This window comes from Falco peregrinus, chromosome 2 (genome assembly GCF_023634155.1).
Source record: "Falco peregrinus isolate bFalPer1 chromosome 2, bFalPer1.pri, whole genome shotgun sequence".
In the NCBI taxonomy this organism is placed as follows: Eukaryota; Metazoa; Chordata; class Aves; order Falconiformes; family Falconidae; genus Falco; species Falco peregrinus.
Genome location: NC_073722.1, coordinates 90,378,534 through 90,397,667, shown reverse-complemented (window position 1 = coordinate 90,397,667; position 19,134 = coordinate 90,378,534). Strand labels below are relative to the sequence as shown.

General features: G+C 36.8%; 1 protein-coding gene across 11 annotated transcripts in view; it reads right to left on the bottom strand.

Annotated features, from left to right (window-relative positions):
- The window catches only part of CIT (citron rho-interacting serine/threonine kinase), a 73,765-nt gene that overhangs the window by 23,040 nt on the left and 31,591 nt on the right, over positions 1–19,134 (bottom strand). For 9 of the 11 annotated variants that reach the window (XM_027780873.2, XM_027780872.2, XM_027780874.2 and 6 more), the window contains exons 17-24: positions 18,942–19,082; positions 18,450–18,575; positions 15,441–15,536; positions 13,612–13,728; positions 13,064–13,173; positions 9,927–10,101; positions 8,333–8,530; positions 6,085–6,138 (exon numbers count right to left, since the gene is read on the bottom strand). In XM_027780873.2, coding sequence (XP_027636674.2) covers positions 6,085–6,138; positions 8,333–8,530; positions 9,927–10,101; positions 13,064–13,173; positions 13,612–13,728; positions 15,441–15,536; positions 18,450–18,575; positions 18,942–19,082 — 1,017 coding nt within the window. The remainder of the gene's footprint in view (positions 1–6,084; positions 6,139–8,332; positions 8,531–9,926; positions 10,102–13,063; positions 13,174–13,611; positions 13,729–15,440; positions 15,537–18,449; positions 18,576–18,941; positions 19,083–19,134) is intronic. The other 2 variants (XM_055794723.1, XM_055794726.1) reach the window with 1 other exon arrangement.

Below are 19,134 nucleotides of genomic sequence, written 5' to 3'. Positions count from 1 at the left end.
ACTTGTTTTTATATTTAAGTTTAACCACGACACCTATCTAGGCAGTTTGAAGATATATTTTATACACCCATGGCTTCTTCCACATATATTTTATATATTAATACAAGTACTTGTAATAAAAATTATTAAACTGCTTTTGAAATACAAGAAAGCAGAGATGGGGTAAACACAAAATGGATAAGGTGACATGCAGAGTTATTGTGCCAAACGACTAAATTTTTTTTAAAACCTGGGTGTATTTCAAGTTGGGTTTATCCCTTAAGGGCTGGAAGACAAGCTTTCATTTGCTTTTATTCTAGGTTCTGAGATTTTGACTTCTTTCCCCAACATAACTAAAATGAAACCAGATCATTTTATATTTCACTGTTACATTTTACCTAGTAGGATATTTCTGGAAAACGTAAGTAACAAAGCAGATAAGAAAGAAGGGTTCCAGAAGAAGTGATGTAATCGCCTTTCTTGCATGTTTTCCTAACAGTATATTTACTGACAATTACAAAATGACTTGGCTTAAATTCCAAATATATTATAACCTATGTAACGTAATCTATATAGATTGATAGATTTTATTAAAAGAAAAAGATTATTCTTCTCAGTACCATTTTCCTTTTTTCCACGGAGAAAGGGGCAATTTGTTAACAAATCCAATATTTAAAAGCTCTCTGCAGCTATGTGTAAACCAACAGGGTTACAGAGTTTGTAACTTAAAAAACCTAAATAGTAATGGGTAATACTGACACAGGAAAATGGGACACGGTTTGATAGAAATGCCTGTCCTGGGAACAAAGAAGAAACAAAACACAGATCAAAAAATCACATTTGATAGGAAATGATGTCTTAGAGCTACATACATACTTACATACAACCTACGCCAGAATCCCGTACCTGAAAAAAGTCAATAGCTTTAGGTATTCTTCTGTTCAGTTAAGGAAATCCCCAGGCAAAAATGATCCAAATAAACCAACCAACCCACCCTGAGCTATTCTGGAGTTAAAGCTGGAGTATTATTAGAGGAAAGTCTGTAAGAAAACACTATTTTATCTTTTAGAAACTTGTAATATAATTACAAAAATCTTCGAATTTAAAGTTTATAAAGCAACCAAACACTTGAAAGCTTGGAAAACCAACTCTAGACAATCTAGGCAGCCACTCTATCTGTGCCACTGTATCATCACTCACAGAGCAACTGAAATTTTCTCTTCAATTATGCATATCTTCACCACAACTAATCCATAAAATAAAGATATGATCTAACTACACCATCCTAATCTTGGCAGATTGTTCACTACACGCCACATCTAAGCGCACAACTTATCTTCATACTGATACAGAAGACTGTATCTCATTTTTAAATATTACAGAGCAACCCAAGCAATAGCTGTTCAGCAAAAGTGACCATATTCAGCACAATTCCCTCCCCATTGTATAGTTTCAGAAAAGCAAAGTGTTTCTTGTGAGATTGCACAGATTCACAGCCACTATACCTGCTCCTACAAACCTCTCCAGGCAGAGATCACAAATTAAATATCACAGCAACAAGCAGTTCAGGGCCATAATGATTAGTTTTACATATGAGAGACAACCTACAAAATTTAATCCACATGCTCCACATATCAAAACCACAGGCAAAATAATGAGGGAAAGGAGAAAAGGAAGCAGTTTTAGTTTTACTGCTGACTGCAGCTGGCAAACTTCTCCATAACCTTATTCCTTCCTGAAGATGTCTTGGTTCTCAGATGCCACCACCAGACATGCAGAAAGAAAAAAGCAAGGTAAGCTGTTTCAGGATGCTATCAGCAGCGTGTTATTTGGAGTTTAATGCAATTTTACACAGAATCTTAATTCAGAACTTCCGGACTAATGCACAGTTTTCCTCTATCCATTTCTACTCCTCCTCACTCTCACTAATCTTTACTAGAAAGCTACCTGCCAGAAGTAAGTATCTCTCATAAAATAATCTCACAATAAGATTATTGTGAGGAGGAAGCAAAAGCAGGCATCCGACTCACTTTGTCTTAACCTACTCACATGCGGATCCGAGAGCCAAAGCTTTTCTTTGCATTGTAACGGAGCAGCACACCATGCCTTTTACTGAACACAGCTGCAGATAGATGCCAGTCTTGTATCTCTACCTGTTTGATCAGCATGTAACAATGAACTCACTCTCTTTCCCTTTCCATAGTCAGACATCATCTGTGACTCGACACATACCTTACACAGAGTCTCCAAAAGTTCATCATGGCTTAGCTTGAGGGACGCTGCTCTTGTTAGTAGCTGCAGAGTAGTAGGACATTGCAGTCTGCATTCCTCTTCTTCCCAGCCAACCCATTATTAAAACATACAGCCTCCTGTTCTCTGACCTGGTTCCCAGAAGATGAGCTGCCTCTACCAACCACAAGCCTCACCCTCAAATGGCGACAACGTCGTCATCCACGGTGAAGGCCCCATTAGCCTCTTTTACAGCAACACCTCATATCCTAGAAGCCTCTGACTTCTTATTAGGCTACAAAAACTACAAAGCTCCATTTTTGCCTATAACTGGCAACCGCCATCACATTTTCTGTGAAATGAGAATCAGGGATAACCCCTCCCATCCACCCAACAGCCAATCTTTTTTTTTGTGTGTGTGTACAAATTTAACAAACCCATATAAAAATTTTGCCTGGGTATTAGCCTTGTTACAGTGAGCAAACCCCTTTACTCCGAAACATAATTTGGCAAAGTATATAACATCCTAGACATAATTTTGGAAGTTTTCAAGAACACACATTACTCTTGTTTGTCAACTCACTGAGCCAATGGGAAATCAGGACCTTAGACCAAAGCCAGCAGGAATTTATGCATGACTAAAATATACACGTTCCTAACACACTGGCAGATTTAATGCCTCAATATCCAATCTCATAGACAAGTGCAGAATAAAGCCCATTAATGTTTACGACGGGAACACAAGATGATGACAAAACCTCAAAGAGGGAAGATAAACCTTATTTTATTGGAGAAATCTTGAATAAATGGAAATGCAATATCCAATTAGTACTAAGAAATGCCATTCTCCTTGCTAGAGTAAAAGCAACAGCCTGTACCTGAAGAAGACTAAAAGATTCAGATGGTGGTATCCTGGAATAGCAGTAGTACTTTACTGAGTGTAAATACTTTATAGGATTCTTTTCTTCTAAATATTTATAGGCTTTACTAAATGTTTTCTTTTTGAAACAATTCCACTGCTATTTAGATGACTTGGTTGTATTTTTAACTTCAAATGATGATCCAACAGGCCATAATTAAGAAGCAGTTGGAACCAACTGACAAATACGTAAACTTTCCTATATAAAAAAATGCCTTTTATTTCTAGATCTTTTTCTGATTGTCTGTAAATCACTTATAACACTCAAATGGATCATATTTTTTACAGAATAATTTTTTAAATGTAGGAAACTAGTCCTTATCCCTCAACAGATTTTTTGGATGAGCTATCATTGTGAGAAGATGATGATAAAATACTGCTCTTCATATGTGCCCACATGCATCTGTGTGTGGGTACAGCAGGTACCACAATTTACAATTTTTATTGTAATTATGCATCCTATTATTTCTTGCACAACTGAGACACAGAGAAAGCAAATGCTAGTGTTTTCTTTTTGACCCCAAAAAGCGAGATGTCAAAATATGAAACAATGCAGAGCTATCAGAGCAACTGAATATAAATTCACAAGCAAGGTAGAAATTACAACCAACAACATAGCAACAGTCTCTGTGTATGCACCCCAAAACACAGCAAAATTAAAATGAACAAATAGGAGAGCCTAAAAAATGTCTCCTTGCTCAAAGACTCCAGCAAAAGGAAGAACAAGAGTGCAATGAGTGTACAAGTGAAGCAGACACACATTTGAGGTGTAAACCTTCTCTACAGTGGGAAGCTGTGACCTTTGTGAAGCTAGAGAAACAGAAGAAATACCAAAGAAAGTAGATTAAGGTTGTTTTTTATTTATCCTTTGAATACTACAAAAGTACTGAAGTATTTGAATCTTTCAATTTTTTCCCTTGTCTAATCTTATATTCATAATTCTTATGCTGTTTTGGGCTTCTCAAGTAAGACTAAATAAAAAATTAACTCCATGCCACAAAGATTTCCAGACTAGTTCAAGGAGTTTGTTTCAGCTTACAAAGGATATATTTTGAAAACTTGCTATAAGAATAAACCCACTCATTATCATGCTGCATAAGTAGCAGCATATTATAATTGTTCCCTTGAAGTGTTATCTTATTTTAAAAGGAGTATAAATTCTAATCACCTTCAAGTTGAATCACATGGTCACCAAAAGGCAAAGCCTGCATCATACCGGTCAGGTCACAATGAGAAAAATAAGGTTGAAACATCTGGTGAAGGCACCATAATAAACGTTCCCTGATCCCTCACTGTCAATAAGAGTTTGCCCTATATTTTCTCTTAGTGTTCCTCTGTAGACAGGATAGACAGCTAGAACTACTCGTAACACAAAACAAGAAAGTTGCTATCCATGGTCAATTAAATTAATTATACATGCATTCTCCTGAGCTGGAAAAAGAATGTATGATGAGCATGTATTATTCATTTAGGAACTATTCAATTAATTTCTTATTGATGAGGATGTTTGATCCCACTTATCCCACTGAAGGTCTTTACAATGCATTGTTGTGTGCAATTAGAAATCCTTTTATGCAGAACCTTTGAAGCTCTCAACATTCCTGAGACGTTATGGGTCACTCCTCACAGCTGGAGACTGCTCACCTCACAGAGCCAAAATGTTACTAGATAGTAAGTCACAACCTCTGAAAGGCAGCTTACCATGCCGTGAAAAGAAACTAAAGATTTTCCACAACTGGTCTCTGCCTGCATGGAGATCACATAAGCATTTTCATAGAAAACTGTCATTATGTATGAAGGACAAGATAGAACAAAATAAGATAGCTATGGATGTAAGATACATGATAGCACATATGGAGCTACAGGATCAATCTAAACAAAGAAGGGCATAAAACGTAAAGGTTCTTGTGCAGCATTTCTTTTAGACAGAGGTTAACACGCTTTGGTAAGCTCTACTTCCTCATTTCTTCATATCAGTATATTCTATGAACAGAATAGAAGAATTCCCTTGCTTAGCGCTAAAGAGCAACCGAGGAAGATAGATTAACTCTCATCCTGCCAAGATATTTTCAAAAGATGAAAACTTGTACATTAGATACGTAGTCCTACAGCATAAAAAATTAAGTTTGAGGAAATCACTGGAAGAAGGGAAACAATCAAGATAAACCCAGCAATTAAGCCCTACTTACAGAGTGGGCTAAAGAGAAAAAAGCCTAGAGAGATCGGCAATCAATGCTGATCCAGAGGACTGTGGTCCTTATTCAACACTTTTGTAACTCATGTTGTTGAAAGACAGATGCTTTCCTCAATCATCACAAACAAGTTTGAAATTAGTGTTGATCTGCAAGAATCTGTTGATAGACAAACCCTTAGACATCTGTCCTGGACTGATGAAATGGATCTGAAAACATGTCAAAAGATATCAAAGCAATGGAAGGTGCCAATCAAGATCCTAGAGTCCTCTCTGCTTTTTGAGCAGATGACTACATGTCAATGTATTATTTGGAACCATAATATTTCTTGCCTCTTCAGTGTTAAAGTCCTCCTTAAAATCCAGAGTAGCATGTAGGCTCTTCCACTCTGGCCTAGATCTACAATGCAGCTCAGGACTTGGACAGGTAGATCTCCTCTTCTTGTGAGCAGAAAAGATCTTCACCTACAATTATTTTTTGCAGCTGCTACACCATTCTTATTAGCTGCACTGCAATGAGATATTTTAATTTACTTTCTTCTCCAAAAAGAAGAACAGCATCAATTTCACAATCAGACTAAAACCTCAAAATTGAGGTTTACCTGAAACCTAAAAGAAATCAAATCCAATCCGTCTAACTCCTACTAACACCTTGAAGCCAGAAGTCCACATTAGGAACTAATGTCATCAAGGATTAAACAAGCAAATTGTTTGTTTTCTTAGAATTAATTTCAAAATAATTCAATGATCTGTATTTAATACTCACTGTGCAGCTATTACGAAGGGCTTCAAATTTACGCTGGATTTCATCTCTATGTGCCTAAAGGAGGTAAGAAGTTAATCATCAATTTTTCATACATTAGAATTCGAATCCAACAGCTGTTGCTAAACAAACTGCAGAACAATCTACCAGCAAGCAAAGTTCGGAAGGCAGATGCTGCAGGCTATGAAAGCACTCTGTAGTGGCAAAGAACTGATTAGCAAATGTCACGTTCCTACTTAATCGAAATACACTTATGCTCCCAATTCTAAACCACTTTAGAAAAATGTACAAACTCAAGAACTGAATTCCATAACAGTTTCCATCACCAGAAAACACATCAACTCTATGTTAAGTTTGTACATTCTTGATAAATTTAAATTTGAGTTGCTTTTACTTCCATATCCAGATTGGTATTTCGCATAAAATAAATACTGCATACAATTTAATGCTTGCAAAGAAAAACTATAATGAAGTATTATGCAAGCTATCCCAAACAGCTCTGCCAATCTACTTGAATCCTACCATGAAGTACCATTTAATCCTGAGCCTCTCTAAGCAGCAGCAATGAAACATAATAATCAATTCTTTGGAAGACAGCATCCAAAGTATGGAAAAGTGCAAACGCGTATTTTAAAGAATGCAGTATTGCATGCACCATTTTACCTCCTAATTTACAAGCAAAGCATGACAAAGCAAGAGTTCTTGTTTCAGCCTCATGGCCTCTCTCAAAATTCAAACTGATTTAACACGTGTCTAATGCCATATGCTATCTGAAAACGTAACAAATGAAAGGTTGGCGCACTAGCACATCCAGCCACCTTTCTTGATTCAGAATATTTTCCTTAGAGCCAAGAGACTAAACAGGAAAAAAAACTGTTCAGCAGAAGTCAAATATGAGAGCTAAAAAGCTATATTACCACAACAGGCAATGTGAAAAATAAAAAAAACAATATGAAAAAAAAAAAAAAACCATAACAGAAACACTCCCAAGCCCACCGAACTGGACTATCTTACAACAGCTGGCCCAAAACCACTCCCATTTTGCCAAATTAACTGAAGCGATAACTGAGTGAACACAGGTCATAAATATGCATCCGTTTCACTGGCAGTGTATGGTAAAGATATTGTGCATGTCACCATCCCATTGGCAGTGATATTAGTTGCTACGCAAAGCTTTCGGCTGGGAAGGGACCATGTCAGTCTTGAGCAAAAAAGAAACCGATGCCGTGTTCTTATTCAGTTATTCTTAAGCCTTGATGTTGCTGCTGTACTTTCTCAGTGTGCACCCACTTTAGAACAACTCCCGAGTGAACCGTTCTCCCATTCATCTACCCAAAGCATCAACATAATACAAGCATCTATCTCAGCTGGGCCCACCATCCTTTCCGAAAAATAGCAATGGCAGAAATATTCACAACTGTTCTTTGATCAAATGTCACTGGAGCAAGAGAATGAACATTTTCAACACTTCAAAATAACTGGATCTGAAGGTCATTAAAGACTGCTGCTCAGTGGGGGTTACCTGGCAGCAGGTCATATACATATACTCTCCCCCCGCAGCCCTGGGAATCTTTTATGAAGGAAATATTTCTCAGAATTAAGCAGTTTGAAAGCACCTTTTTGTACTCAAGAGACAGCAACCAGCAGCATGTATTTCAGAATTCATTTACTGGGAGTGGGGGGAAGGTAATTACATTTTTCTTTTCCTTTATATCATTCACACACCTTACCAGACACTGAGAGACAAGTGAAAATTTTTAATTAAATAAGCACTGGAATAAAGCTATGTGGAAGAGACGCTGGAATGAACAGTATTTTCCTAGGAATTTGGTGGGTTTTTTCCTGAATAAGTATCCTCAAAGCAAAGTAACTGATAGAAAAAAAAAAAATCATCAAAACATTTATGATCATCAACTGTATTCAAACTCATGAGACATTAATTAAATCAATCAATCAATCACAGAGCAAAACTCCTAACAATTTCATATGCAACTTTCACCTCATCACAAAAGCAATAATGCCCTTACAATCAATCAGTTTTAGCAGCACTGAACCACGAGCAGGAAGCATTTGTATGGTTAAAGATAATAAGACAGACAAAATTCAACATTGTAGCCATTCCTGCCTGTATCAGCCCAAGGCAAAATTCATATCCTGTTCTGAAAATTAAAAATTAAATAGTATAAATTCATTTTAACCTCTTTATGAAACATGCAGCTATATAGCTCATAGTACAAATTTTAGGGCTCACCGTGAGAGCTTGAATCTCTTCCTCTGCCTCAGCTGTTGTTTCCTCTAATTCAGTTTTGGCTTCGCGGAGCTGATTTTCCAGGGCTGTCCGTGCAGCCTGCAGCCCGGTAATTTGAGATTCCCGCTCCTGGAGCGTCAGCTGCAATTCTGTCAACTGCCTTTTGAGTTCCAGCTTTTGTTCTTCATGCTCTAGACTAACCTGAAGAAAGGAAAAGCACCACCTGAATATGAGTTACTAACAAAGAATATATAGGCAACGTAATCTCATTTCAGACCTCACTTTAAGATGCCATTGCCATGTCTATCCCAAAAATCACGTCTTGACAGATTGCTTAAGTCACTGAGAATTCAAGGACACAGCTTTGCCTACTACCTAAAAACTACTGGTTTGCTTTGGTAAAGGTTAAAAGCAACCTGGCAATTGTGAAACAAGGGCACAAGAACAGTTCCAGCTGTGAGTCAAATAGCACACCCCAAACGTTGATATAAAAAGCATGAAAGTTGAAGTAGTTTGTGATGAACTTTCGTCACTGAAATTGAGAATCTTTAGGCATAAACATCAATACTAATCTTTAAGTATATGTAAACATTACACACATTTCGCAACTGACTTGCAATTTTCCCTTCAGAATCTTTTTAAAGAAACCAGCCAGATCATCTGGCTCTGGGTTTATTTGAATGGCTTCTGTTGAAGGTTTTCTTGAGGCATACTCAGGGATAAACATGTCATTTCCAGAAATGGATAAGAAATGAACAAGCAGCAGAACAGATCTCAGTGCTCAAAATCAATTCCAAACCTTAGCACCTTCTTCAGGCTGTCTGCTATCCCAAGTGAATCTGTCTGTTGTGCTGTAGATGCGCGACAAGCCTGCCAGAAATCTTACACTGGTCCCAACCAACTTCCGGTCAAACAAGGACATGTGTTGGTCGTCCAACCCTCTTAGCTAAAGGCAAGATTTCAGTCTTAGCTGAAAATTAGTGGAGTGAGACTGGAGAAGGTAAAAGAAGATTTGAAGTGGATCCAAACTAGTTCACACAAAACTAAAAATGAAGCACAGCTCACAAACCTTTAAAAATGCATATTTTCATATTACTGTTAGGTTTCCTTTCCAGAAAACTTCTGAAAAATGTGCATGAAGCAACAGGTCTCCTGCTTTCTTACAGCAATTCGTTTGTGTCCTTTGCTTTCTATTCTGTAGACTGTAAGGCTATGGTTAAGCTGGCCATTGTACATAGCTAAGCTTTTATTCTCTATCCCATAACCACTCTAGCTGGACAATATTATAAGGATATTGTACAAAAACCCAAATAATCTGAGAAAGCAAGATGATCTAAAAGCTCACATTCGGTTAGGTCTAAGAATGACAAATCCTTAATACTTACTTTCATCTCCTTCTAATAGGCAATTTTAAACTTTTTGGGTTTTACTCCTAAGGAAAAAAGTACTACTAGACCAAACTAAATTAATACACCTTATAATTCCATTTTTTATAACACACAGCACTAAAACAACTTGGTTCTCCCTCTCGCTATAATACTCAAAATAAGCTACATCCCAGTAAGTTTGTTTGGAGGGATTAAACCCAAGTTTTCACCTCTCGCAGCCTAGTCTCTAACTCCAGCAGGCGGTTCTTGTCGGTGTGATCTTGGTGACTCATCTTTTCCAATTGTTCTTCTAATTTTCGATTCTGGGCCTCTAACTTTCCAGCTTGTGTTTCCAAGTAGAACTTCTGTTGCCTGAGCTCTGAAATCATCTCCTCTTGAGCTTTCCTGATAGGAGAAAAGCACAACTGACAAATCCAAAATGTCCTTAACACACATCTTCCTTATTCACCCCAGTGAAAAGGCATGCAAGTTTCCTGTTAAGTAGAATAGTTAAGTTCATAGCTCAAATTCTACACCCAGAAAAAAAAGTCAGCTCTTTATTTCTGTCTGCAAAAGATCCATGTACTAGTGTAATCATCAACAAATGCCCAGAACACTAAAACTCCATGTTTGCAAGTTGTACAGAAAAATTAACCTTGAACACAGTAATCTATAACAATATTTAAGCTGCAGTTCATTCTTCTCATTTCACCAGTTCCTTGATACATGTTTTTCTATACAGTAAAAATAAATGCTAAGAATAGTTGCCTTCACACAATGTATTTCAATGAGAAAAGAGAAACCCTATGATTTAGCATTTGAGGGGGTAGTGTGTTGTGGGTTGTTTTGTTGGGTTTGGTTTTTTAAATTGTAATGGACTTAGAACTTGACCTACATTGAAGTGAAGCTTTGTTGTCTCTGATCAAAGTCCTAATCTACAAAGTGAACAAAAATAATAACTTGTGCTCATAAGAATTTTGAGAGCTGGCAACAATTAATTATTACCATAATAATTTGAAATGAATAGCTTTATTAAAAAAAAAAAAAGAAAATAAGAAGAAAAAGAAAAAAATGGTCTTTTTACATTATTTACAATTCCTGGAAACATTTTATCATGCATTGGAAACTTCTGCCTTATAGTGTGCTTTCTACTTAGAAGTCTCACAAAGCTCTACATATAATAATGAATTAATATTTTAAGAAGTCCTCTATGAGATAAGCTGTTATTAATCCTATCCCAAAGAAATTATGTGGGTTGCTCAAGATGAAATAGGAAGACTTAACAAAACTAAAAATAGAACTTAAGTCTTCTGAGTCACATTTCTCTACATTGCACCCTTTTCACCTTTCCTTTTCTTTTTTTTTTTTTTTAAAAAAAAAAACCTCTACAGATTATTGCCAGCCAGAACTGTCAAATGGTCTTATTTCACTTCCTACTGTTTACTGGGCTATCTTCTCAGGAACCCGATATTCACTGGTTTCCTGAGATACTGATGGAACAAAAGCTAGCAGAGTTGTTCTCTCCTCCCAAGGCTTTAATCACTAGTTCTCGTCTTCAAATATGCTCAGATTAGCTGTAGCTTTTGTGGATTCAAAATACAGTCCAACAACAGATTTGTACATTTTCATCACCACAATTCACAAAATAAGCACAAATTAACTAGCTACATGCATAATGAAGCAAGTTTCTCTTAAAATTTTGTTAATTCTGTACTACCTTCTACCAATCCTGCAAAATTACATTACTTGACAATATAACTCTTAATAATCTACTCTAAGATTTTTTTTTCCATGTTTCCTATGGATGTCCAGTCAAGCACCCTGCTCTCAGAGGACGCATTTAGCTCAGCTAAGTTCTTACACTCAGTTCAGAACCAATGACTGTGACGCTAGACCTTGCATATGCTTCCCAGGTACACGCTGAGGCAATACTTCTGTTTTATTTCAGACTGAAGGTAAGTTACGATTTTTGCTGCCTCAACAAACCTCCTGGGTGATTAACTGGAGGTCATCTGGAGCATAAAGCAACACAATTAAATTTCTCACTTATTTTTGTGAATATTTTTGGCTGCTTAGGCTAAAATAACTTGCCAGATATTTGAAATCCAGCAAAAACTGGAGCCATTACATATCTGGAAGCATAATCACCACTGAAAAGGAATAAAACCAAAGCAACTCTTTGCCAAAATTCATCCTTGCTTGATTCTGTTTAATATTATAGGTGAATCTATCCAAGCGCTTCCCACAAACATGACATTCTTACAACAGTTGACGGATACTGAAAACCTTTTTGCAGGCAGCCAAAGTTGACGCATCTCTTAAATCAGTAAGAGCATATACTACTTTAGCACTACCTTGAAGGATATATCAAACAACCTGTGCTCTTTCCTATACTTCAAGTAGAATGCCTTTAAGTAATTTATGAAGGAAAAACATCATTATAAGGACAAAGGAATCTCAGCTAAAATCCAAAGCAAAATAAAGTTTGGGCAGACAAAAAGATCTGACACAGAATATTTCCTCTGTGTTTAATAAATAAGGATTCACCACAAGAACAACTGCTGATTACATAGTGATTCAAGATGACATTAGATCTTGACCAGTAGTATATCCCAAAAACACTGAACTGCCTATTACACCAGTCATTGATGAGAAATAAAGAAAGGCTGAGGACAAGAAGGCAACAGAGATATATGCTGGGTTAGCATATATCTCTACTGCCTTCTTGCTATCTGGGTTAGGAAGAAAACAAAATTAATTGAAGCGGCATGCTGAAGCTGGGGTATCTCCTAGTTTACATTACTTCTGCCCATTTCAGTAACAAAATACCTCATTCTTGCAATCAGCAGTTCAAAAACAAAAAACATGCAGAAAAACTCTTGACTTAAAAAAAAAAAATAATCTAGTTTTCTTACTTGCCTTCTTACCCATCAGAACAGGATGGAATGTTTGTGAAAGAAAGGTGTTTAATGTTTTCAGTTTCAACGTTATGTAACTGTCACAAGAACCAAGGAAAATACGAATCTATTACCAACATGTATGTTCAAAAAAGGAATACAGGCTTCTCCAGAGATAATTTAGAAATTAAAATTATTACTATTCATTTAACCTGCACAAAAGCACCAGCCTCAAGAAAAACTCTGAAGTAAACACTGTAACACAAACCAATTTTCCTAGTCATGTTTGAGGAAGTACAAATCAGGCAGTGAACCACAACTATTTGAAGAACAAGCCTATTTCTGTATCACTGAAAAACAAGCAGGGAGCACAGCAGGCATTCAAAAAAGAACCACTTTTACATTAAGAGAACAGATCTTACTGAGAACTGTTCAGTAGTGACCAGTATGATAGCAGTTGCTATACTTACATGTTCCTCTGGGTAAAAAGGCTGCTATTTGCTGCCAGTTTATTGGCCTCAGACAATTCCACTATTCTCTGCTCCAGTGATCTAATCTTAGAATCCATTGCATTGATCATCTGAAACAGAGAAAAGTGCCTTTGAGACCACACAATAGAAATGATTATAAAAACAATGTTTAAAAAAGTCTGAACTTTTTCCAGAAACAAAAAAAGTAAAAAGAAACTGATCAAATGGCCAAAAGAACATTGCAGATGCAATTACTGGAACTATTAGAACGGCTTTTTACTGCTTTACTATTAGGGAAAGCAACCATTATATTATCAATGCACAAAATGATGGGTACACAGCAAGGTACGTAGCTACTTTTAAGGAAATATTCTCAAAGGTACCTTGAACTAAATAAAAGGGTCTTTTAAAATTAGTATTAATCAGTGGATTTCCTTCAAAACAGCTCAGCAGCATTACAAAACCTCAAAACCAAGATTATCATGCTTGAAATCAGTCTCAGAAAGCTACTTTTAAAATGCTTCAATTTCCAGTTCAACTATACATACCGCCTTCTGTTCTGCCAGGACTTTACATTTCTCACGTGCTTCTTCTTCATGTCTTCTAAGCATATTCTCAAGTGCTTCCTTATCTGCAAGATCTTTCTTCATCTGATTTTCCAACACCTAAATGAAGACATTTCTTTTGTCTAAATTATATCTGTTTCACTGGGCAAAGGGCAAGCAGAAAGAAAATTATCAAGATAGAAATTTTTTTTCAAGCAACTGATCATATCTCAAGCAAAATTAAAGCCAAGATGCAATTGCATGACATCCACGGAAGAGCAAATTCCAAAAAAGAGCACTCCCTCAGTTATCTCTGAAACTGAATTTAATGATGGAATTTTATGAAGACGTGAAGATACTGTAGATCGTTTTAATTATTATTTTAATTCATATAAACTGTGTTCAGGAAATATTCCATACTAATGCAACAGACAACAGAAAAACTCTATACCCCAATAGCATAGTAGAGGAAGTAAGGAAGTGCACATCCTTTGGCTGCCCTACCAATATGGCTCAGAAGTATTTTGTAAGTTCCATAAGTATGCATGTGAAGGCAACTGAGACTCCATAAATTCTTCACATTGGAGACATCAAATAAAACGGCTAAGTAAAAGACTTCTTTTTGTGGCACGAACACCTTTCATTAGGAACAGGACTGAAGTAACTAACTGTCACCTTTTTGTAAAAACACATGCTACGTATGTATGTATGTTCAGAGATTTAAATCAGTTGTTAAACTGAAGGTCATTTCCTTCAAGACAAGATTTCAGAAGCACAAAGCCCGGACACCACAGGATATGTTTTATAGTTCCAGTTACAAAAATCCCATGTCCTCTTTCACCCAGCTTCCTGATTCCTCCTACTAAACCCTGTATCATATGTCCCTGTAATACACTGGCTCTCTTTTTCTAATCGCTATCCTCTTTTCCAGTTTTTATGTCATCACTTCTCCTTTCCCAACATCTACCTCTGATCTTCCTGCTTTCTATCACTTTCCTCTCATTACTGATTACCACATGCTTTGGTCTGCTGGGAAACCTTCTTTCTTCTCTTTTTTTTCCCTTCATATTTCTCCCACAGAAATTTCTTTTCTCCTCTTAAATACTACATCCTCTCACATTTAAGCTGAAATGTAGAATTAAAGTCCTAGGTAAATGTACTAGATTAAAATTGCCGAAAACAGATTATGCTTAGTGGAAACAAAGATTCTGACAAAATGCATTTACTGACATACTGCAGGTTCTTTAGAAAAATCCTTAGGCAGTGCACATACTCTTATTTCCCAATTTATTTTTCCTAATTTTAGATGGTGTCTGATTCTATTTCTAACCATTTGTTAGTCTTATGCTACCCTGGAAAAGACAAAAACAAAGTGGGCGGTTTCTGTGGCTTCTTGGCAGATGTTACAGCTCCAAAAAGATGGAATTTCAGAAACGCTCCAGTATTTGCTGAATTTAAAACTTGCAGGTAGGCTGTGTGAATAGTCATAGAAAATCATCAGTAGGAGCCGAGAGCTTTCTCAGGATGTGAGATCCAATAGCATGAAGTATTATTTAGTCAGCAATAGTCAAATTACAATAAACAACTGCCTCCCTAAGGTCTGACTTCAAATGCCACCTGTTTAAATGCAGTGCTAAAGACAGATAAAGTACAATGGCATGGACTAGAAGAAAAACTTATTCAGATTCCACAAGCTCTCTGAATATTTCAGTAGTGGTAAGCAAAAAGGCAACTCGTAAGACAAAGCAATCACAGCCTAAAGGCAACTATTTTACCCTGAACTCATTCTACCCACAAAAGCTTGTAGGAAGATGATAAGAAGATATTTTTACTTTGAGTTTTTCCTCATAGAATTGTTCCTTCTGCTTCAGCTGCAACTCCAGATGTTGTGCTGCAATCTGAGCCTCACGGTGCTTTTCTTCCAGCTCCTAAAAGCAACAGAGATTCATATTCAGACACAAAGTAGTAAGTGCTGTGTGTATGTGTTACACAGGTATCAAACATTCATTCATTCTCTTTTTTAAGGCTTCACATTATAAAAATCCCAAGACCAGGGCTGTCATAGTGAAAAAGAATTATAAGAGCTGCACATTATCAGTCTTAAGCTTTGCATATCGCTGGTGATGCATCTACCGTAAAGCAGATATACTGCTAAAGACAAAGATTTCTACTTCCACAGTATGAATCTCCATTTCCCAGTACCGTATTCCCAAAGATGGGCCAAGGAGGTTTTGTGAAAACAAGCAGTTACAAACACTTCATAGCTGCAGTGGCATCACAGGAAGTTCAGATCTATTTTTAACAAGGTCTTTCACTTGTTTTCTCACAGAAAGCCTCAATAATGGGGCACTGCTGTCTCTGCTTTTCATACTACATTCAAAGAGTGGGAATAGTATTTACTTGGCTATATTCTGCAGACGGATGTTGTCAGAATAAATATTTAGAAATTGGTTGGAAATTGAAAAGTGCAGGATGCAATATACGTGGTAGAACATAGCAGAATATTTTTAATCTCTGTACTTCACATCAGATAGTTTGAACCATTCTGCTGTCTGACTATATCTATAATCCCCTTTCAACAAGGCAACTCGCAAGAGTTTAACTTAGAACTTTATGCTCATTCATTGTCATATTTGCCATTCCAACAATTTCCTTAGAACAAAAGGCAGAACCAGGTCTGTCATGCACTACCACTGGATTGACTCTTGCAGAGACAAGTTCAGGTTCTGGGATGCATCCAGGTCTTCTGTCTGCCTTCATCACTGAAAATTTCCCGATATTTCTACTTTAGCTCTTTTCGTATTCTCTTTGCTGATCTTCCTCATCTTGAAAACATACAAAGACTTTTTTGCTCCAGTAATTGCAACAGACCTCTCTTTCCAGAAGTGAGAATCAAAGAGGAGGTTCACCAAAAGTAGGTCATCTGCAGTGCCTAGTACCCAACACTTCTGCAAGGAATGGAGATTGCTGCTTTTTGCAATTGAAATATGTCTCCCAGCAACAAGAGGGACAACTAACCTCCCCCAGAAGCCCACACGTTTCAGGTCCTGGCAAAGAATCAGACAACCGGAGCAGCAGCAGTTTCAAAGCTACCAGCAGACTGCTCATACTGTAGCAGAAGCTTCATCAGTTTCTGCAGTGGCACTTAACAGCCAGTGTGGGCTTAAAAAGGTAACCTCTTACCATTCCAGTTCTCACTCACTATTCTCTGTGTAGTGCTAACTCAAGGTAACCTCTTACCATTCCAGTTCTCACTCACTATTCTCTGTGTAGTGCTAACTTTGCTATGATGCTATTAACAATGATCTACACTTTCAAGCAGTAATAACTTCTCTAACTTGTTTTCTTACTTCTTAATCAAGTCTCTACAGGCAGATCAACAGGTATTTCTCAGGAACTGCTAATTGAGTATACATGAAACCAATGCCTTTATTCAACAATTTCCACCTTATTCTATGCAATTCTATACCTTCAGCTCCCTTCCTACCTTTCTAAACCAGGAAAAGTCAAAAGTCATGAGGGAATGAACAGGGTAGAAGTGGAGAAAAAAAAAGAGTACTATTACCTTGTGCTCCCAGATGGAGCACTAGGAAAGACTTCGTAGGATTATTTCTTCAACAACTGACTTTTTTATAAAAATACTATTGTGTGTCTCCAAATTTCTGTCAGAACTCCGTGGAAACTATCTATAAGAAGAGCTAAACACATCCCATGATGTAAAACAATTAGTTGATATTTCTGCATTCTCTTCCAGTTTTTCTTCCACAGAGAATGTAATCAAAACCAAGGAACAATCCCCAAATATACACAAGGGCTTATGAAACAATTCAAAGTTTTACACTATTTCTAAACAGAAAGTTGGCTTTCTGCACAGCAAAACCATAGTTCCCACTTACCATGCACTCATGTTATCAAAACAATTTGAAAAAATCAGCACTGCTAAAGAGCTGATTCTACTTTTCTTGAGAGTGCTCTGACATTCTAATGCTGAAGTCCACTTATGCAGCTATTACCCAGAACAAGTATGGGTTATCTGTTGACTCGAAATACCATTATTTATACATTTTCATTTGGCCTTTGGCCTTCCTCAGGTGTGTCTATGCTCAAGATTGCTACCAATTAAATGTAGTCTTTCCTTTTCATATTGGCAACATAGAAAGAGAACTCATGAGAAACACAAAATTAATATAATTATTTCGCTATAAAACCATGCTTGTGTCCCAGGGAAGTAAAAGTATTAGAAACACCCTCTGCTTGGTTCACTGTAGACTGACATACCAACTTGCTATAAAGATTTAATAGGTTTAACAAGGAGAGAAACAAGAAATTGCCATCAGAGAAGATATGTGGGTAAAAATGGATTCCTGACAAATATCACCTTTTTTTTTCCCCCAGACAGACAGTTTAGATAACTAATTTCTCTCTGCTTCAAAATGTAAGCATTTCAAGTAGATCTGACCTCTAAATTCCTTTGCAATTTAGTTTAAAAACTAGATATCAATGTTTCTATTGTTGCAGTATCCTGTCCTGAGAATGTTTCGCTTCTGAAACAATCATTAGGTAATTCATTTAAATATTACTAACTTGACTTAAAAGTGCTCCCACCGAGACAACTAGAATTTTAAAGCAGTATTAAGACTAAAGGTATAGGAGTGACTTTGTAACTAAAGCTTCAAATAGAATTTGAGCACTTAGGCATTCTCTAGTATGACTGGTACAAGAAACAATGCCCTTTATTCAACAATTTCCACCTTACTCAATGCAATTCTATGTCTTCCGTTCCTTTCCTAGCTTTTCTAACAAACTCCTACCCTTTATCTTTCATTTTCACCTCTACTCACCAGAATTTTTTCTGCCATCTGTTGAATCTGTTGAGATTTAGTTTGAATATCTTCCTTTAGACGGTTTTCTCTTCGTTCCACAGTCTCTAATCTCTTCACTTGATTCTCCAGAGAATGGCGCCGTTCCTGTAGAGCAATTATTAACTGCCATTTAGGCTAACCAACTCTGCATTATCACAAAGCAATGAGTAGCTTTTGGAAAAAAATCATCTGAAGCAGTCAATATATGGTAGTCTTTTATATTTGAAATCACCATCATGCCTCAAATCCCTTATGGTAACCATACGTCCTTATTGAGTCCTCACTGAAAATAAGAAGCCTCTCAGTTTTCTTCAAAGAAATACATGCTATTTAATGGATTAGTGTCCACATCACTTTCCTGTAAATAGTTACTACAGGAATACAGGCTGTGCACAGTCATCCACATGAGGGTGCCTAAACTGAGACACATGCCAGTAACTAATTTCCTCTGGATAGACATTCTCCACTCACCTCCGCTTCAAGCAATTTCTTTTTTATGCTTTCATTAGAATCTTCCCGATTCTGCAGCTTCTCTAACTCCTTCTCAGCTCGCTCCTTTGCTTGACGGATATTCTGAAGAAGTTCAGTTGCCTCTGAGCTAGCTTTCACAGCCTAAAGGTCCGAAGAAAAAGAAAAAAAAAAAAAAAAAGAAAAGGTATTATAG